At 40.9% G+C, this 22,131-nt stretch overlaps 2 protein-coding genes across 2 annotated transcripts in view; both read left to right on the forward strand.

Moving 5' to 3' along the window:
• The first annotated feature begins 122 nt into the window (after window positions 1–122).
• On the forward strand, window positions 123–9,928 carry si:ch211-108c6.2 (uncharacterized protein LOC559375 homolog). Its single transcript, XM_065962134.1, has 3 exons — window positions 123–590; window positions 5,685–7,908; window positions 9,783–9,928. Exons 2-3 carry the CDS (start codon window positions 5,691–5,693, stop codon window positions 9,926–9,928), a joined length of 2,364 nt encoding a protein of 787 aa, XP_065818206.1. The 5' UTR covers window positions 123–590; window positions 5,685–5,690.
• The window catches only part of coro1ca (coronin, actin binding protein, 1Ca), a 33,963-nt gene continuing 21,139 nt past the window's right edge, over window positions 9,308–22,131 (forward strand). Inside the window, exon 1 of the mRNA XM_020643234.2 lies at window positions 9,308–9,463. The gene's annotated coding sequence lies outside the window, so the exon portion shown is untranslated. The remainder of the gene's footprint in view (window positions 9,464–22,131) is intronic.

Consider the following 22,131-nt stretch of genomic DNA (forward strand, 5'->3'; position numbering starts at 1 on the left):
CCGAGAGAGAGAGATAGAGAGAGAGAGAGAGAGAGAGAGAGGGAGAGGGAGAGGACGATCGACTTGGCTTCTAACCGGTAAGTGTGAACGCAACATCTGATAAGGGATCAATATAATGTAAATCCTGCTGTAGGAGTAGTGACCTGTCCTCTTGTCAGATCTAAAGCTTGTTGTGATGTAATCGTCAGAGCTCTGAGCGTAGACATTCGATCGGTTCCAAAGTTTCCTGATACTAAAACTTTTTCCGATTTGTTTCCTGCTTCGTTGCTTTTAGATTCCTGTACATTTGAGTATGCAAAGAGAGAGCGAGCACATGGTGATCAAGTGACCATGTTGGGTCTTTCGGACGAGATAATGGAGGAGTTGTTTTAAAGGGGCGGACTGCCTGAGGGGTCACAATCAGAATCGGGTTTGGACGAGTACGTTTACACCTCTAAGGAATGTGGAATGAAACAGTAAAAGGTTATAAAAGAGCGGCACTACTACTGTCAAGAAACTTAAAGCTCCTGTGAGGAACTTTCTATTAACGTTGACTTTGGCGCCCCCTGTGGATAAACCTCTAATCTCTGCTGAGTTTGTCCTGAACTTGAGTAAGTAGTGTTTTCTGATCTCATCGTGTTTTATTTGTGTTATTTATTCTTTTATTTTGATAGGACAGTGAAAGAAAGAGAAAACAACTTATTCTCTACATCATACCTGTGTGAGATCGTTTTTTCTGCAGTTGACTCAATCAACACAAAAATAAAGATGAAAACTGGACATGAGAAAAGAAGTAAGTGTCCTCAGACTGGGAAGATCTGTAAACAAGCCCAAATTAGTTAATGAAGTTATTCCAGGACTGAACGTTTTAGTCCAGTTTTAACTTGTAGGTAGTTCTTCAACCATTCAGAGAGTCAGGAATAAAGAAATCTGAGAAGCAGGACTCTTCTTAAATCTTCCGTTAAAGCTGTGTGTTAGTTTTTTTCAGTTTCTTGCCTGACTGAAGTTGCTCTTCTCTACTTTGTGCAGACGATGTTTGAGATGAAGTCTTAACATGTAGGACTTTGATAGCAAAGCGTTTGACTGGCAGTGTGCTTAGTGTGTAAGTGTTTATGTGTCGATGTGTATGGTGAAGGGTCGGGGGACTTGAAAACATTTTCATCAGCCTGATAATGAAGTTTAGGGGGGCCCACATACAGTGAGTCTGCCGAGTGTCTTAACATGACTGTGATGTTTAGGGGTCTGTTCTGGGTCTGGGTGAAACTCTGTAACCTCTGGAGGAGGCTGGGTCTGGCGGCAGCAGCAGGGGCATTATGAATGAGTCTAGATGATTTGAATATTACATCAGCACATTTACAAAATGTAAAATTTGCACAGACTCATGTTACAGTTTCACTGCGACCATAAAAACACTTCTGTGCCTTGCCAGATGAATACAATCAAGACAAAAATAAATGCATAAAATAGTTCTGCTTTTATTTCATACAGGTCTTATTTTAATTAGTTGTGTATAGGTTTTAAATCAACTTTGCAGGGGCTTCATAAACATTGTTTGTATATGTGTGATTTTTGTTTTATGAGTTAACATGTACATGAGAGGGGAAGCGGGGATGTAGGATGTGACAGATGTTTCATGTCAGATGTGTTGCAAGCTGCTACTGGATGCCTGAGTTTCCCTCGAGGTCAGTAAAATATCCGTCTATCTTTCTCGGAGCAGAGAGGAAGAAACTGTTGTCTTGTGACGTGTCAGTCCTGATGGATGGACCGCCGCCTCCTCTCGCCCTGATGGGAGGGTTTTAAAAACAGCCTGAGTCCATGTTCGAGAGGGGTCTGCAACACTCTTACCTTCACACCTCAGGGTTTAGTGTAGGGATGCAGAGCGGATGATACGCTGCAGCCGGCTCGTGTCCCATAGTGGTGACCTAGGCCGCCCATAAGGGGGGATAAAGGGGAAATCTTTCTGGGGCCATGTCACATGTGGGGGGAGGGGGGGCACAGAGGTTAAGAAAAAAAACATGGTCCCTCCTAATTTTAAGCAGCAATGACCAAATCTTATTTTACACCTAAATACTCACCATGACCTCTTAAAGCAACAAAAACACACATTTTATTAATTGTTTCTTCAGTAAATTGTAGCCTGTTTGAAAATGTGAACGCCCTCTTCTTCAAATGATATGAGCCTTGATTTTGTTTTAATGTTACCGACGTAACCTGGCCCAGTGAGCTTAACTGTTATGCTAGTTATGTTGGTAGAAAGTATATCCATTCCAGGATCAGCACAAAGTTAGGATGCCAGAAACGGAGGAAGCTGGCTCGGGCATTTGAAGCCAACAAGAACTCGTTAAGAAACTTATTTCAGTCGACTCCAAAAGGCTGATGGGAGCCAGGCAGAGGGAGCTAATGTTAGCCAGGAGGCTAGCACTAACAGTACTGATCGAATGTGCACACGTTGATCTAAACCATATCTTGGGAGGGCCCATTCAGCGGGGCCTTTCAGCGGGGCCTGGTGGTGACCACAGAGTACCAGACTGTGATGGAGACAGAGAGTGAGAAAGTAGAAGATAATCAATGAAAGTAAATTCCACTCAACTCTACTCTGAATTTTTTGCTGATGAGTCCAAATGATGAGAGCAATCCAAAGACAAGACACAAACACTTCCTCACTGTATTATGGGTTTTTATTTGTAATTATTCTTTCTCTGTGTCAGCATGAAAAACAACATTTGAGCTTCCACACAGCCAGCTGTGCCTCCACTGCAGGACGGTATCTGTAGCTCCCTCAGCCATGTGTCTGGCCAGAGTTCAGGCCTGTCAGATGATAAGACAGCAGCAGTCATATGTCTTCACACAGAGACAGGATACAGACTCATGGTCCCCTTCATTGTTCATTGTGTCTCTCCATTTTCTCCGCTTACTGCAGCAGTTTGGAGGACGACGACTTATTAACCGATCAGATGATCTCAGGGAGCTGCAGTTTGTCTCTGCAGCATGAGAATTATGTTCTGCCTTATGTTTTTCTTTCCTGCTATCTTTCCACCTCCTTCCTCTGCTACTGATAATACTCCCACACTTTTTGTCCATTTATCATCATCAGCAGCAGCGTACCCACAGACATCGTATTTATGAGAGCAGAGCTGCAGGATAATGTGTCTCAAAGCTCCTTTCACACTTGCTCTGAGTGAGCTGCATGAGTGAATGTTAACAGCTGATGTTTCCCTCCTGACTTCATCTGGACTTTTTCCTGCCTAACTCCTGGTAATAAAAAAAAAAGTCTGCATGAAGTCAGGATGAGCCGATGTGTGAATGTAGCAGGAAATATTGAGGAAATTGTGGATGAGAGGGTGTTGATGTTTATATCCTGCGATCCAGTGAGAAGACGGACTGATCTCTACATCATAGAGCTGCATAGAACTCTTTTCTGCTCACCAGTCATTTGTTGATGCTGTGAATGTGCTGAATGTTACTAGCTTTGATTTAAAGGTAAAATCTGTAATCATAGATTCAACATTTTGTAGCTCCACACACCCTCTGGTACATGTTCATGAACATCACACCTTTGTATGTCGTGTCCTGACCCCTCCCGTTCAAGAGTGGAAATCTCCCACTGCAAGGGTCATGTGTGGAAGGGGAACTCAGGAAAAAAAAATCTTACATTTTCTAGAAATGTCCAGGAGTGCATGTGTGAAAAGGGCTGAAGGAACCTAAATAACCACAAAACCGATCTAAAGTGAAGACACACACACACACACACACACACACACACACACACACACACACACACACACACACACACACACACACACACACACACACACACACACACACACACACACACACACACACACACACACACGACGCTGTAATGAGAATATCGGTCTTTATATAAATGCTACATGTAGTTCAACAGAATCACAATATCAACAAAAGAGTGTTAAAGAACTTCCTGGAGAACAGAAAACATTTTGAACAGTTTAATTACGTGCACAGAGATTGTACCGGTTGCATACAGACTTGTCTAGGTCGTGCACTGATCGCAGGTAATAAATGTCACCACGCCCTCCTCCGACCTCAAGGGGAATTCTGCTGATTAAATCCTGTTGTGTTCTCACATCAGCGTACGTGGACTTCATGCAGAAACAATACTAGAATTGTCTGGCAGGAGAAACTCTGGATAGAGTCCAAGTATAACATGTGGTTGTTTGTGTTCACGCATGCAGCTCATAACCTGAGTTTTCAGGAGTTTTGTGCAAGTGTGTACAAGGTTTGATATGAAACTGATGCAGAGCTTTTTATCCTGTTCACGCTTTAACTAAACTTACATAAAACATGTTCTGCATAAATCTCACATGATAGAAGGCAAAAAAAAAAGACTGACGCATGATATCTTCATTAGGTCACATGAAAACTAATTTACCAAATATTCTGACAACAACAACAAGAGAAAAGAAGCTGGCTCTCAAAATTCAAAGAGTAGGAAAGTGTTTTCAGATAGAGCGTCATAAGACTTCTGATAATACAGATCGTAAATAATCAATTAGTCAGACTGCGTGTCTGTTTGTCTGCTGGGTTACTGATTATCCCCAAACATTGATCACTGATTTTATTTTGATGTGAGGGAGATTTTTACTTTAAGTCCATATGAAGCAATACAACACACTGTATGTATTTTAAGTTTGATATTCAACAGAAGACACATATCTCAAAGTGTATAAAATTAGGTTCAAAATCATGAACCATGAAGCAATAATCTCCACTCTGGGAGGCTCAGGGTGTGTCTGTTTAATGAACTTATACCCTCTTGAGGTTGTCAAAAACTGTGATTTAAAGTGTTGAAATTCTGGCATCCATGGGGAAGATGAACTTGCAGAATGAAGGAACCTAGAAACTTGTAGAAACTTGCAGCCAATGAGAGATCTGAAGACGCTAAAGTGCTCAGAGCTTTTATATCGTTTTAGCGCTAAGAGAGCAGGATTATGTTTGGGAACCTCAGAGTGTCATTGAGCCCAAGCCCAAAAATCGTAAACCTTAAAACTATGAAAAACATTGTAGCAGTCTAAATCCAAAATTCACCCAAACATAGTTCTCAGTCTTTTCAACTGTTTAGAGATACTTTTCCCAACATGTATAGTGTGTTAAGAGACTTGTATTTACATGAACTTTATATTTAAAAAAATCATGATTTCTACGAGTGTAACTGTTTGAAACTTAAATTATGTAACATAAAGAAATGTGCAGCAATTGTGCTGAATCATTCAAAAACAAATGATTCATATTCACAGGTCAGATTGTTCCAACATCTTGTGACTGTTATTCTCCTTAAAGATGAGCAGCTGTGGTCATTGCAAGTGCACGAATAACCCAATCAAGTCCATACAATAGCAGCTGGAGTCATAAGATACTGCGAATCACCTCGTCCATGAGAGGAGCTCCTGTGTGACTGTGAATTGTTCGCTACATGCTACATGCTCTCCACCCAAAGACTGTTTCTACTGTGCAGACGCTGATGTTGATCCCAGGCGTCTGCTCATTTTTTCCCTCCTGTTTCAGCGGCAGTGTGTTATTGGAACAGGAAATATGAGTTAGGATGCTGAGAGTGATGTAGGCTGTGGTTAAAGTCAGATCAATCATGGTCTGCAGGAAAATTTAAGTAAGTGTGTGGCAGGATTGTATTTTTGTTGTGAGGTTAACTGTGTGTTTCCTTACAGACCAGGATGGGACAGAACCAGGACAAACTGGGCGAGGGAGAACCAGCTCAGAGTGAAGGACTGGAGGAGGCAAAGCCAAGCCCGGAGTCTGGAGATGCAGGCAGTCATACAGGTGATGTCATGGAAGGAGGAAGCTCCTGTGAGGTGGAGCAGGAAGAGGAGGAGGAGGAGGAGGAGGAGGAGGAGGAGGAGGAGAAGGCTCGTAGCAACAGGAAAAATTCAGGAGAGCCAGACGCTCAGGATCTGGAAGGGAGCCCCGGCCAGGAGCCAACAACACCTTCGAGTGAGAAGCACATAAATCCGCTGGTTAGTCCTTTCGCTGCAAGGGAGGTGAGACAGGGAGGGGCAGCAGGAAAGGAGGAAGGAGGAGGAGGAGGAGGAGGAGGAGGCAGGACCGTGCCACTGGTTCCACAGGAGACGCACAAGAACCTAGAGAGCAGTGAGAGGACCGAGGAGAGAGCCAACACGCGCAAGCCCTTCAACAGAGTGAAGAGAGAGAAGAAGAAGAAAGAGGAGGAGCCTCAGAAATCCTCAGAGGTCACGATGGAGAATCAGGAAGGAGGAACCATGGCACATGAGGAGGAGCGAGATGAAAACTTCTCAGCTGGTGTTTCAGAGGAAAGGTATGCATTGAAGGAACCTGAAGAAGACAACACTGCAAAAGTGGAGATGGGCAGATTTGGAGCTCATGCAGGAAGTGATCTGTTCCCGTCGGTTCATCCTCATGAGAAGGACGCCATGATGGATGAAGATATCAAACTCTGTGCACGAACAGTGGGCCTCTTGAGTGAGAGGAAGGAACCGCCTTCAGCTCAATCCCAACATCCTTTGGAAAACAACGTGCAGAAAGAGTCTTTATTAGACATGAGTGATACCATTCACTGTGGAGCTCCAACAGGGAAAACAGAGGATAATACAAAAGAGGAAACGGCAGTGTGTGAGGTGGAGCCAGGTTTGAATGACTCCTCTTTGACTGAAGCAAAAATCTCTGGGGATCAAAGGGAGTCTGCGAGGCCTTATCTGGTGAATTACACAACTGAAGACAGCGCAAATCAAATGATTGAATCATCAAATCCAGACGTGCCCGTTGAACCCGGCTCTATTTTGGAGAAGCTGCTGAAGAGAAACAGAAAGGAGGTAATCCCGGATCTTTCAGAGATGAAAGAGGCTGATGTAACGGACAAGAAGAATATGAATAAGGCTGCAAAGCATTACATTTACAGCGCAGCCACAGAGCTCTCCTCAGATCAAATCTCCAAGTCATATGTAGGCACATGTTCGTCAGCAGGTGACATGGAAAGCCCCGCAGAAAAAGATCTTCACATAAAGGAACTGGATTTGAATCAGACAGACGCCGATGAGAGGACGTCCTCAGATGTTCTTTGTTTTCAGCCATCAGTGATCAGTAACGCTCTGTGTGAGAGCTCACACATAAAGACACGACATTCAAAAGCTCATTGTCTGAAGTCAGAGAAAAAGATCACCTCCGTTCATGCTAAACCTGAGGAGAAGGTGGAGGAGGTAAGCCCCTCTGAAAACCTGCCTTCAGATCACTCACTATCAGCTGTCTCACATAAAGAAGCGTCATGTGAGGCGGGGGGTGTGACATCTGAGGAATCTGCACCTTTCTCAATGTTTGAGGAAAAGTCTCCCCCCACAAAAAGGGATGACTCAAGCCATTTATTTACCTCTCAGAAGACTGACAACAGCACTGAAGGCCCACCTCTGCAACTAAAGAGTGACAGCGACAGCAAAGCTGATCCACAGTCGTCTGGCTCTGCGAGCTCACAGGATCAATGTGTGAGGAAGAGGGAGGTAAAGAACTCCACTGAGGACAAGACACAAGCTGTGGAGACCGGTGCAGGAGTCTCAGAGGAAAGCAATCAGCTCACTGCAGACATGAAGCAGGATCTTCATACAACACTTAACTCAGAAAACATTATGCCAGAACAACCTGATAGCAAACCTGGTGAAGAGAGAGGAGACACAGTCGTAAGGAGAGATAATTCCCAGCGCACTTCCAGATCTAGGCCTGTCTCCGATCTTATAAAGGAGTCTATTCAGCTGCACGAGAAGCTGCAGCACCAGGAGCGACCCAAACCAGCTGAAGTGAAGTGTGATGAGCAGGGCCAGTCGGTGAAGGTGGCTCAGATGAAGGCCGCCTTCGACACAGCTCAGAAATCCCCAGAGAAGGGAGTCGAGAGGAAGCCATCGATCAGAAAAGGTAAGAGTGATATCTGCTGTAAGATTGTCAAAATGCTCGATACTTTGATACTTTCTCAATACCACGTGTTTTAAAATGATGAAATGTTAATTTTTTGAATGATAGATAGTATAGAAAAGTACCAACACTTTAAAAAACGACATAAGATATGTGCATAGGAGAGGAATGAATAAAACAAAAGACAGCATTCAAACTCCTACATGCCAATGTTTTTGTGTAATTTAGTTTTGCTGAACTTTATTATGATTAATATCAAAATTGACCTCAACACATCACTTCTATCTATCGAAACAGATATAAATATTGTATGGAAGTTTACATTTCTAGTATCCTGACGTCCCCTTTGTGCAGCAAATGTACAATAATATAACATGAAATACTGTATGTAGAAACTGTGCATAGTGCAGAACACAGAGTAATAGCCGGATTACAGGTAAAGAGATCAGTGAGTCATTTAAGTAAAAAAAAAAAAAACGACGGAGGATTTGGTCTGCCAGATTCACCACAAACACTTGCATCAACCCTCATCTATAAGAGGCTGCAGAAGGGTGAAGAGAAAATAGATTTAATGATGGAATACAGCTGTTTTCCTCTGTCAAGAGACTGCATCACTCTGGATTTGGGAAATAACGCCATCTTGTGGCGCTGCTATACACTTGTGGTACACTGTGTTCTTGAAATAGATTTTTTAGGATTATAAAATGATTCCTCAGATAGACACATTACATAAGCATGTTATGTTGTTTTTTTCTGCGTTTATCACAAACTGTGAGATGCAGCTTTTGTTCGAAGACAGAGCAAGCAGCTTGCCTAAAAACATCTATTGTTTTGATGAGTAACTCTCTCAAATATAAACAACCAGTCATGTACAGTTGTGTTTATACTCTTGTATTCAGTCTTAATATAGTCATGCCCCATCTACCACATGTGTGTATGCATAAACACACTATACCTACCCTTTTATTATTGCATCACCCTCAAGGTTTTTTCCCTGAATGGTCCATCATCTTGGCTCATTTATTTTCTCCTGCCAGATGAGAATAGTTGGATACTGTTCCATAAAAGAGCTTCATTACTCAGATTATTTAGTACTTGTGATTTTTTTTTAAAGAAGATAGTAGGAGGAGGGTAGTTATTGAGAGGTGGTGTGTGTACATATTCAGAAAAGGATGTAGTAATATATTGTATAGAAGATTAGCATGCAATGAAATCAGCATAAACACACAATTGATTATGATTTTCAGTGACTGGCTTCCTGTATAAAAAAAAAAAAAAAAAAAGCAAGGCGTGAGCTCTATTCCATGTTCAGCCAAACAAAACGACAACGGCTCTTATTGGCTGTTGCGGCTGTCCGTCAAAGTCGATAATCCATTCATAGCTCGCCAAAAGAAAAAAGGAGGCGGGTCTTGTGGCAGAGTCGGGAAAGAGCAGACAGAGCGAGGGTGTCAAGCAGCACAGCAGCGGCTCCGGCTGAGGGAGGAATCAAGTGGGATACTCGTTGGGCTCTGTTATATCATTCGGCTTTTCGGGAATACTTACATTTTCCTCTCAGAAGGTAGGTTAAACATTAAGAGACATATTTCGAGTGTGTTTAGCATTTTATCTGGATGTAAAATGTGGTTTAATGTCCATGGTTTTCCCACCTAACGTCACATCCACACAGGAAAGTGCTCTCGCTAGCTAAAATGAATTGAACAGTTTTTTTTTTTTTTTTTTTTTTTTTTTTTTAAAGCTAGCGTTAGCCGTTAACGGCGGTTAACTGACAAAGTTTCTTATCGATAACTGAAGATAAATGATGTGTTTTCACGTTAGGTTTTCACTCCCTGCTTTTAGACGTGGCTCCGTGGATAATCCAGGACGTTGTATCTTAACAGTGCGGGGTGGGGTAGCTAACCACAGTGCGGCAGGAAAACTTATCTGTGAGATCCACAGACACGGAGGTTCAGGCAGGCAGCACAACCGCGCCCTGGCCCGTGGCACCGAGGCTGCTCACACTGACTCTGTAACACCTGAACAATGAACCAGACCGACAAACATCACAGAATCAAGTCTCTCTCCTTCACAGACGATACGTCTGAACATCAATATTCATGAAAAATGCAATATTAATTAAGATTCTCGAGTCAGAGTTGACCTACTAACACACTGGTTTGGATGGGATGAATGGTAAAGGAGCTATTGCAGATACAACCTGCTTCATTGCTAGTAAATGCAAATTATTTTTTACCCAAATGCATCGCCTGTGAGTCCTCCAGCAGGTCACAACACGTGGAGAACCATCATCAGATTGAAATTATGCAGAATCTGTGCTGATGAATTAGATACGATTTGAGCTATGAGGGCTGAGATAGACACGAATAGAAAGTTGTTTTTTTTATAAAGCACATTTCATTACAGGTAAGCTCAATGTGCTTTACATGGAAGGTAAAAAAACAAAACATAGGAATACAAGAGACACAATAGCTGTTTAAACAATCATGAATATGATACAGAAATCAAATAAGGAACAAAACACTTTCACATACACACACACACACACACACAAAGAGTAATTATTTGTATGCTTGAGAGAAAAGATTTGAGTTTAGCTTTAATAGTAGAGACAGTTGTGATGGATCAGCTCAGCAGGTAGTTTGGTCCAGAGAGAAGGACCACAGTCACTAAAGACCCCCTCTCCGGAACTAGATTTAATTCTTGGGATGACTAACAGACGTTCACTTGATGTCCTGAGAGCCCTGGTAAGGTTGTGTAGTCTATAATGCTGCAACTCGGTGTACTGCTGAGTCCATCAGTATTCAGAGATAATAATAAAAGATGGTCAAAACTTAAAAGAGTGACCTTTTCAAGACATGCAGCACCAAAATGAACACAGTCTCAGACAAACAACAAGCAGACGTAACTACAAAAACGATAAAGATGCACAATTACTAAACATTAAAAGAGACAAAATAGTTTCAAGATCACCCACAACCACAAATACATCAGGGGGAACGTCTACCACCAGATGTGTCTCCCTCCAAGTCATTTAACACATCGTCTTAAAAAGCGTCCAACAAGACCAGCTCATTACGTTTCAGGTCTTTTTGTAATTTGTTCAAAGTAAAGGAGGCAGCAAACTGAAATGCCCATTTTTCCCCTGTTCAGTTTTGACAGCAGGACAAGGTCCAGGAATCCAAGATTGTAAGTCCATGTACTCTTTTGACTGATGTAGGTCAGAAGGTATGAAAGAAGCGGACCTAAAATAGACTTGAAGATAAGAATACGCCAGTGTTGAAGTCTATGTGTGGACAAAGAAGACCATCCAACATGTGCATATAACAAACACTGATGAGTGAGGGCTTTACATTTTCAAAGGACAAAAAAATAATGATTTGCATTTATCAAGGATGCGTTTGTTTAAACATGTGTTTGAATCTGTCTTTTTGTTAATTTTCAGTCAATCCACTCACAAATTTAAAGTCTCAACCATGTTTAAAAGTATTATGAATTAGCCCGGCTTGTAGAAGTTAAATAATTCTTAAATGACAATACTATTTTGGAATAGGAGTGTATCCTATCTAAAATGTACGTTTTGAAATGTAAGTTTTAAGGGGAGATCTTTGTTGATGATCCTATCCCCGATGGGTTGTCCCAAACAGTCTCTACGCAGGCAAGTCCTAGGCGGCTGGAACTTGACCCAAACTAGTCCTTTTGTGTGACCCCTCTGTATGCCACCAGCAGCTCATTTGCTTGCTCATGATGACAATAGGCCAGTTGGATTTGTGATGGCTCTGGTCAGTGTGCCAAAAGGTCAGCATGATTTGCATATTTGGCCTCTTTCTTGAACTTGGTTACTCAGCGATCATGTGTAATCAGCTTTTGAATCTCAGGATTTGGAGACCCGCTGTGGGATGTAGAGCAGGTGAGGGCTGACAGCGTGACCCTGGGGTCGACAGTCAACCGTACAACAGCTGTGTTTGGGCTTGTTAACCATTCCAGACACATCAACCTCTGCTGGTTGTGCTGCGGTACAAGGTCTTTAGAAGTGCGTAGCCTGCGTTCATATGTTTGAGTTGAGAGAGAGAGGAAGTGGGTCAGGAAGCAGAGGGAAACTGAGCGTGAGATGTTAGGGAGTGCTGGTTCCTATCAACCGCAGCACAGTGTTCTGGTTTCAGCTATGGTGCAATCTCGAGTGCACCATTTTTAAAAAACATTTCAACTGGTGACAGGAAGACCATGAAGATTAATGTCCAATTAATCCATTTCATGATACTAATGAGAATTAAGTTAGGTTTGACTGAATCTAGCTTCAACCCTGCTTACCATCTCAGCTCACTTTTTATTTTGTGTGCTGAAATTGTTAAAAAGTAAAGGGTTAGTCCTTATTTCACGGATTAAGTAGTGTGCACATTAGAACAAAGGAGTATAATTTGAGATCTCTCTTGCTAGAGTTAGCTCTGATGTCAGTCCGCTTGAATAATCAGCATCCCGTGGAAAAAAAGATGGATGTCTGGTCAACTCTGTAACTCAGTTTGACTGAAAGATTGCATTCTTTTCACATTTCTCACATACCTCAGTTTGTGTCCAGTCCTGTCAGTGGAGATGTTATCGCAGTCTGCAGTCTTATGATGAGAAACCTTCAGCAACGTAAAGATTCTACTGATTTATGATCTACCTACTGGGTTTGATGCACAGCATTTCTTTCCAGACAAGATTCAGGTGTTACTTTTTTTTTCTGAGGATAGGTAGGGAGACACATCTCATTAACCAACTGCTAAGCATATTAGAGTGTTTGTTTGTTTGGACCAGCCTGGCAATGAAGAGGATCACATGCCTAAATCTGTGCAGCTTATGCTTACACAGGGGAGACACAGCCCACAGACAGTTCATGCTTTTAACTTTATATAGTTGTCTGTCTCAGCTTATTGGCTGTCTTGGTGTTTATGTAGACCATATGATTATGCTTCTGTCATATTTATTTTTATTAAAGAAATAAGTCTGATGGCTGTGTTTGCGATCTTAATTAAAGAGAGAAGTTAATATTCTCTTTAATACATTTTTTACCTTTATTATGCTTTGTAGCTTGCATGTAACACCCTCTCCGCCATTGGTCTTTCCCACCACAGCTGACAACATCTGCTGAAATGGAGCAGTGGTTTTTGCATTGCTCACTGGGGGAGGGGGAAGTAGCTGATCAGGAAGAGGAATACGCTTGCTTTGTACTCTCAGGCTGTATCATAGGAGTTATTTTTTAAAAAGAACAATAGGCAGGCTTCTTGAATTCTCCCTCTTGTGGTGGTGTTGTTTTTGTTATTCATCTGATAGCAGAGGTGCAGGTGAAACAACGTCAGTGGTTCATATGATGAGTTTGATTGCTTCTGATACAACAGTAATACTACACAAACACTTTTAAAGTCTAGAGCTTTTCCTGTTGTGAGTAAATATAAGACTTTAAAAGAGGTTCTTTTAAATCTTGACTTGAAGTAGGATAAGAAGTTTAGGAGTTAGTCTCTTAAGTCTTACAGCACATTCATAGAAGAGGAATTGGAAAGTTGGTTTGTGTCTAGTACAATTGAAGGCATGTACAGCAGCACATGAAACACACATTTTCTGACATGTTTTGCTAATTTTGTACATGAGGAGTTGGTTTTTCCTCCTTTTTGGAATGAGGAAGTTGGCAAAACATCCGCTTTGATTGCCAGTGGTGACTCATTTCGATCTTTAAATGCCTAACACGATTCATTTTATTAATAAATACACAATATATGTGTTTGAAATCTGTTCATCTTTACATTTTTATTTATGTTTGAGATATTTTTATTGAGGCTGGTACTTGGTTCTTTCATCTAAAAGTAGCCTGGCACTGAGTCCAACTGTAAGCAGAATTGGTATCGTGTCTGCAAGTCCCATTTCCTCTGTAAACTATAAAAGAACACAATAGCATTCCTTGAAACACTGGTGCGTAATGTATTGTTTTGAATCGAGCAGAGCAGTAGCCTGCATGGTCACTTGGGGTTGGGGAGAGGTGAAAAAACACCACCTTATCTCATTGTTGCATAAAGCACCGGAATGTAGCTGGAATCTGATTACAATGGTGGTCCGTGGCCTTGGTTACAGGAAGGGGATTTAGGTGGCGTCTCATGTGGTCTTGGTGACAAAAGGCAAAAGGCAGCCAGTGTACGGGGAGCACTGAGGCGGCATCATTGGTGTGAGTGTAGTGGCAGTGAGGGGCAGCATGGACTGCAAAGTGTGGGAAAGTACAGCCTGTTACATTAACAGCTGTTACATCTCTACAGTTAAAACATGAAACCTTCTGAAAAATATCCATTATGTAGATTTTTTTTCACATGCTATATCCCCCCCTGTACTTTAGTGTAACATTTGTTAAAGGGGTGTATTTTTGCTGCACAGACTGTGGTTAACAAGATCAGACTAGCAGACTCTGCAGGGACGTCTGACATAACGATGCTGAAATACACCAACAAATAAAGGAATTACAAAACTACACATGTAACAGATAAGACCTTCCAGGAAAAATGGTTAGGCCTTGTTTTATTTGCTGATAGCATGTATCCACATTAACTTGGGCTGTAAAGTGCATGCCATTTTCAAGATATGAAATGGTTGTAAATGACACAGATGTTTGGTTTTGTTGAACCCGAATGAGACAACAGATGAACGAAGAAATCCAAGGAAACCGGTAACCATATTGATACATTTTTACCATCATATCTAAGTTTTATGTTCTCGTGTCGTGGCAGCCCTGGAAGACATTACATATAACCAAAAGCAAGGCACTGACGTACATTTTTTACTTACACCGAATGTCTTAGATTGAAGTATTTAGAATTGAGTTCATCTGTCACAAGTTTAAAATGATTTGTCTTTAAAAAAAAAAAAGAAAAAAAAAAGTGGCTTAATAGTTAAATAGAAAGAGGAAGTAGTGACACACATAACGAAGTTGCAGGGCAGTGCAAAAACAGCAGACTGAGGAGGAAGATTTGTCCGCACACTTGCTCAAATGCCACAAAGTTTTTAATTCATCACAATCAAAACGTTTTTGACCAGAGGTCTTCCTAATTTAAGGGAAACATCTTAATAAAAAATATAAATCTGATTTCAGAGGCCCTAATTGTTTTTGTTCTGTTTTGTTGTAGCTCGATTTATTGTGAGAACTAGATCTGTTTTCATCCGATTCAACATTTACTACCATTTCAGAAATATTTATAACGGTCCTTTGTTATGTGATAATAGCTGATAGACATGTATTAGAGATTATTCCATGCACTGAAGTGTTCAGTGGTACACAGTGAGTAGAAATGTTCTGATGTAACTGTGTTGTGGAGATTGTTTGTCCTGTTATTATTCTACAGCCCCTCCTTCTCCTGAATCAGCTCATCTCATTTTGTGACTGGGATTGTCATGTTATGTCACATCTCAGTCATGACGCTCACTATGAACAAGCAGAGCGCAGGGAGATTTATGCATAGAAAAAAACAAGGTGCTGGAAAAGATATGAACGATGACTCTAAAAGACATGTTTCACTTCTGTTTTGATCACCCCATTGTCTTAAAGTAAGCCTTTACCTTGGGTTTCACAGAGCTGTAAAGGGCAGTATTTTCCATTATTTACCGTTAAATAAGCGGATTAGAAAATCTCATCATTGTCCAGACACTGCTCTTGAAACAGCTGCTCAAGTCCTCTTAAATTTCTTTAAAATTTTCGTTCCTTCAATTGTATGTTTATTTTTAAGGTGAGGCAATGTCTTGATAAATTTGATGTTTGTGAGGTCTGTCAATTATAAACCAGTTCCAGGACAAATAGCTTTTGACAGAATGGGGTGGCCCCATGTTTTAATTTGAATGTGAGAACATAACTGAATGTGGCAGCTATGCATTTGAGTCTCTCGCCTATGAGGATGTGAAACAATCTCTTCTGTGTTTTATGCACATGCTCCAAAGTCTCTACAAAGTCATTTACAAAATTATGTTTGTCCCAAATTAGATGATATTTGATGACTCAAAATTTTAGATTTTGTCCTCTGTGCTTCATTGATTCAGGTATCCACTTACTGAGATACATATTGGATCTAGTGACTTAAAAAGCACTTTGTTCTCCCAGTAATAAGAGATGTTAAAGGGTTAAAGGTTAAAGTGCTGGAATAGTAAACAACAATGAGCCCACACCAAGCCTTTTTTATGCGTTTCCTCTATGTAGCTGTTTTGCAGTCTTATGTCAGAGCTAAACAATTTCCCCCTTGTTTAATGAAAGGCAGTGATCTGTACTGTGACTGTTAGACATAGGAAAGTGTTAAATTCTACCATTATCACCTTCTTAATTTCTTGAATTTAAGGATTGTCTGTTTTATTCTACTGATCCTTGATAAGGCACCATTTAGTAAAAACACAAGGAGAAGCAGGACTGCATGATTTGCAAATGAAAGTGAAGAATAAAGCCCACGATTGCAGTAGAGGACACATTTCCTCAACAGAATTTGTAGATGTAAAAGTAGTTGAGGAATGCAGTGAAGTCTAAAAACTGTGTCACACTGGTCACATTTCCTGCTGGTCATTCCCTCAGGCTGTGGGGTCCTCCTTCTGTCTCTGCACATCATGGTCAGCTAGGCTGGCTTTGAGGGCAATAAGGTACACGGCTTTACTTTCATCTGATCCGCCCAACAGATACTTAAGGGGTTTTTGCTTGAATTAGGGCTGGATCAGTGAGCTGCAAATCTCAGGAGAGTGTCACTGAGTAGCAGAGGATTCCCTGGAGGTGTGTGTCAGTCTCTCTCTGCTGTGTCTGTCAGGCTGGTGCCAACCTGGACTGCCTCAGCAGAACCCCTGCTGACAATGTGTCGTTCAAATGTCAGCCATGATCATTGTGACAGTCTTGTTTTGGGGGAAACATTGATGTTAAATATATGATGTGCAGACAATACTGCCTTAAATTACCTCCAATGGTTATCTTAAGGTCTTGCTGCTGTATATATTAGGCTGAAAGGATCTCTTTTTGTGTTCGACTTGGAAAATCAGATAATTAGGCGTTTCCTTTTGTTCAGAATGACTGTGTTCACCAATGGTTACTTACTGGGCTTTCTATGGTAGATGGAAATGCATTGAAGGACTGAAGCCGGGAGTAAGCACTGTAGCCTGAATATATGGGGCGCCCGCTCTACCGACTCTTGAGCTAAACTGGCATCCCAAATGCTGACTTTTTGAGTGTACAATCACATCATTTCAGCGTAAGTGATTTACTGCAGCTCTGTCAGCTATACACAAAGCTATGCTCAAAAAACTGAGCTTGGCCCAGCTGCAAGCTTGATTCTCTAAAATATAGATTATATTGTTTTACGACAGCTATGCATGCTAGTGAGTCCATTAAAAATGGCAGTAAAATGAACCACACCATCATTTTCCGTTATCCCTGGTCTCTTTGTAGACTTGCTTCAGGGATGATGATGATGTTTGTTGTTTGTTTGGTCCTAATCCAGGACATGATCGGTGGATACATTTGTGCATGTGCAGGTGCACTGATGAAGACATAAATGTTAAGATTGACTTACTGGAAATTGAACCCCTGGAAGGAATGGCTGTGTAAATCTAACAAGGGTTAGCAACCAGACTAAGACATTGGAATATTTTTCAGAAAAGGATTGTTAGGATCCACAGCTTCATCACAAACACGACCTACTCACCAAGAGTGATCGATGCAAATTCAGCTGCAGCCTAAACAGTTTGCTCAAACCCTCTCTCCAGTATCCGTACTCTCGTTTAGCAAAAAACGTCTTACATGTTGAACAAAAGCAAACCCAATCTCGTCGATGTTGATTTAACATAAGTATTTTTTTTTAAATCTTGATTTTTAGATAAACGACCACTGGCCTCATTCACGTCTTCATAGTGTTTTTTGTTGCAAGAGTAACATATGATATTAAGCATTTCCTGCTGTTTGTCGAGCTAAAGGGTTGTGTGACTGGGGATCTTTGTGCAGACTCGGAACTGACCTCAAGAATGCAGTGATTGTTTTGTATAGTCTAGTCACACTATTGTGGTGATAAAACAGCACATCTCTCCTGCATAAAACAGTGTACTATTCTGCTGCTGATGAAGAAAGCCAAGAGCGAGATGATCCTTCCCCTTTTAGTTCTGTATTAAGAATGGACAAGGCTCAATAGCTTGAGTATTGGTGTGGGTTGTCATCAATAGAAGTGACCCTGTGGTTGATTTGATCAGCCTTCATCGCTTCATCTAACTCGACAGTTGACCTTAAAGTTTTGCCTCCATGGAAAGACATAGTTGTTATAGCAACATATCCACATTTCACCTAAAGGGGCAGAGGAAAACAGTTTACATTTCATTTCAGTAAAAAAAAAAAAAAGAAGATGGTGCACTTTTATTTCTACATCACCAAAGGAATTCACACAGTTCAAAATTAACAGTTGTGCATAATTGCTAAATAGAAACTCCAAATACAGCTCTGCCCTTGATTTGAACCTCTTCCAAGGGTTTTCTGATCAGCCTGGCTTTCAACTGCCCATCGTGTTTTCCTTACTTCAATCTCACAGAGAAGCAGTGAAGTAAGGCAATAGCGATAAACTACATTTTAAAGTTGTTTTCATTCCATCATTAGAACTACTTTCCACAAAATAAGACCGTGTTTTAAGGGTTGTTTTGTGTTTTTTATTCTTGGCTGGTATTTCCCTGATGTTGCTAAGCAGCATGTCTGTGTTACTAAACATGTCTTGGAGACAGATTGCAGCCAACCAAACAACCATGCAATTGCCAGTGGCATAAACTGAACTTTTTGCTGTTCTTTTGCATGTTTTACTTAAGTGTTTGACACAACGGTATCTCTTGCTCCTTGGAGACTAATTTACTCTAGATCTTGCCTGTTGCAAATAAGACTTAGTTTAAATACTGTGTGTGAAGAGGAGCACTCAAAGACAGGGGAGGATGGGTAAAAAAGTGTATTTTTGGATTGCAATGTTGTCTATTGTTATTGATATATAATTAGACTGTCAAGCTCTTGTCCACTTAATTCTGTCTTGCCTCCAACACCTTATCCATATCAATGCAAAAAACTCTCAGCCAGGCTTTTGCATGTAGTTAAACTCTAGCAGTGACAATGGAGTCATCATTTTAATGTGATCAAATAATACTTATTGTTATACTGCCATGAATAAGCATCCCTGACATTGGTGAGGGGCGACCCTGACAGAAGCCATATTTTTCTGTGTGTCATCAAACAAGGCTTTTTGGCAAGCTGTATCAAGTCCTGTTCTGGTCTCTCATCTAACATTTACCAGCAGAATTAGTACAAATGTCTGGGGCTTTACATCACTGCATTAGTTTTATAAACGCATACCAACATCAGTGAGTTACAGTAAGTAGTATGTCTCCTCATTGGCGACCATGCCATTACATTTAACAAGTTATAGAAGATGAGACGTTTGAGTAATAATCAGAAAAACACTACAAACCTCCGGTGAAAGAAAGCAGAAGAAGTAAAAGCGGCAGCATAACAAATCCTGTCTGGCCATTTTTGACCCTTAACTCTATGGGACAGGTAGCTGATTTAGGTGTTTGTTCACATGTAGCTCCTATTTCAGCAAAATAATGAGACATATTTGCAGCACAAAAAGTAAGAAAGCAAGCCTCAGTCCTCAACCATCACAAACTTGTCTTTGTTTTGTTGCCCCAGGCTACCACCTCATTTCTGTAAGGATGAACAGTTTCTACTTAGTTCCTGGCTGCAGATGACTTTCTGTGAAAGTGGAGACTACTTACCTTCAAACATATTTGTCAAAGGATCCTGTAATGCCCTTAAAATGAATTTAGTGTCATTTTAACTATCAAGGATTTCTTGAGACTGTTCATTCAAAATCGGATGCCAGTGATTTGCTCTTGGTCTGCGTCAGCCTTTCCAGCTGTAATCAAATTTAGTTTCCTCGACAAATGCACTTCTGATCCAGATGAGTTCAGAGGAGGATTTAGAGACTCTTATGTAACCCAGTGAAAACTGGAAAATCCAAAATTTAGAGAGGATTAACACTTTAGTGTCCGTAAATAACTACAGCTTTAAGCAAAAGTCAGTTTGGAGACATGAATTACACCCTAACAGTGTAATGACGGACATGTTTTACAGAAGAGTTTAGCTGTAAAGACACTCCCACATCCTGACAGGAAGAACTTCCTGCTTGTGTTGTGTTTGTTGTCCTTTCAGAAACATTCATGTCTCACTCACACTCATTCTTTCCCTTTGGCTCTTTCTGTCTTTTTCTCATTTACACAGTCTCCCTTTCTCTCCCTCTTTCTCCCTCTGTCTCTCTCTCTCCTTCTCTCTCACACACACAATGGAAAAAAACCACCAAAACATGTCCCACATCCTGTTCGGTGATTTTCTCATGTTGGTGAATCAGGCTGTTAAGCTGTCTGTTACCATGTGCTCTGTCATAAAAAATAATAAAGATTTGAAGAGCTTTAGAGAAGTTACACTGTAAATTCTGATATATAAGACACTTTTTTTGATACCTGTTATTTCATCCAGAAAGTAGTCTGCGTCCCATATACCTGATCGACCATTATACGAGTATAGTATGCTGAGACATGCACTGTCATTACCGCAAGTGCAGCAGCTGACGACTTGACGTCATTGAAAGTTCTCATTCATTGTATAGGCCGTTGCGAGCAGCCGCTTCACTGCTCAAAGGCTGAGACACACAACGATGCAGAGCAGGCTGTCGGTGCCACTTTTCAACTGCTTTTCTCCCTCATTAGATCATAATCCTGCATTTAAAGAAAAATGTGTTATATTATTAATTAATTAAACCTTGTGGAGAGATGGTTTTATTGAAAAGACTCCTCATTTAAAGACAATAAGTAACCAGCGGAGGTGCGCAGCATGACTTGCGGGCTGTGGGTCCGTACTTCAGAACTATCCTCATAGGCCAAGAGCTTAACTACTGTACCCGTAGCTAGCAGGAGTTCAAACTCCACATGGTGAAAACAGATGTTACTAGAAAGAGCTACAGAAACTGCATGTTGTTGACTTTGCTAAATCATCACACAGGGAAAAAAAGTTTAAACCTTTTATACCTCTTTATAATACCGGTGTGACTCATACTACTGATTTTACAGTACCTTTCTTTAGGTTTTGGATTGGCTTGGACCTTAGTTCTGGCCATTTATCTGAAACTGGCCAGCTTTCTGTTATCTTTGGAAGTGGTCTGTTATTGTAAGCACAGAGCTCTGGGACTTGTAGCGTTTGAATGGGTTTGTTTTCCAAAGCTCTGTGTCTGCCAGCAGATTCTTGTCCTGGTGAAGATTTTAGCTGAACCAGCTACAAAGTCAGTTTATTTTATTAGTATGTCATATTTCTCTATGGAAGCAGCACTTTCTAACTGTACCACGAGGAAGCGTCTTACTATTTCAGATGTTTAGTACTTGGCACAACAGAAGATGAAAATAAACTGCTCATCTTAGAAAATAGTCTTGTGAAATGTCGTAAAGTTTCTTTGTTCCTTTTGTTATGATTCATGAAGTATATTTGTGAAATCTGAAAATTTGCTTTTAAATATTTAACAATTTTTAGCATGGTATGATGCTTTGCATTGAAGGGATTTGAATATCAATCCCTGGTTCAAATGGTCACATATGAATAAGTGATGCGTTTTAACCAATATTGTATTTAGTGTACAATTACATTTCTTAATTGGTTAATGATGATCCCAGATGTGAGGAGGACTGACATGGGGATGAGTTGAAACGTTTCTGGGGGCTCCCTTTTTGCTTAAAATAATCTCTCGCTGGTGGCGCAATGGTTAGGGCGCACGCCCCGTGAATTGAGGCTGTCGTCTCGAGCGGGAGGCCCGGGTTCACTTTCACTTCCTCTTTCCGCATGTTATTCCCCACACTCTCTCCCTGGTTTCTGACTCTATCCACTGTACTATCTCTGCATTAAAGGCACAAAAGCCCAAAAATAAATCTTTAAAAAAATAAAATAAATAATAATCTCTTGGCCAACAGAATTTAAATGTAGTGAAATAAAATGAGCTCTCAGGTCATGCCTGACAATCTGATCATACAGTGTGAACACCTAAATAACGAGGTCTGGTCGTGTGTTGTAATTGATCCGGTTGTACAGTGTGAGCTGACATGCCCTGACTGTTATCGTCTGAGCCAAGAGTGAACCATTGAATCTGTGTCACCACACTGCATATCCATACGATTATATCATGTATAAAT

This window comes from Labrus bergylta, chromosome 2, assembly GCF_963930695.1.
Source record: "Labrus bergylta chromosome 2, fLabBer1.1, whole genome shotgun sequence".
Taxonomy (NCBI): Eukaryota; Metazoa; Chordata; class Actinopteri; order Labriformes; family Labridae; genus Labrus; species Labrus bergylta.

Bases quoted from the DNA above. Each gene is read 5' to 3' on its own strand.
- si:ch211-108c6.2 (XM_065962134.1), top strand. From the start codon at position 5,691: ATGGGACAGAACCAGGACAAACTGGGCGAGGGAGAACCAGCTCAGAGT. The intron at 7,909-9,782 runs GTAAGAGTGATA...GTATCTTAACAG, and splicing joins GAAGCCATCGATCAGAAAAG to TGCGGGGTGGGGTAGCTAAC.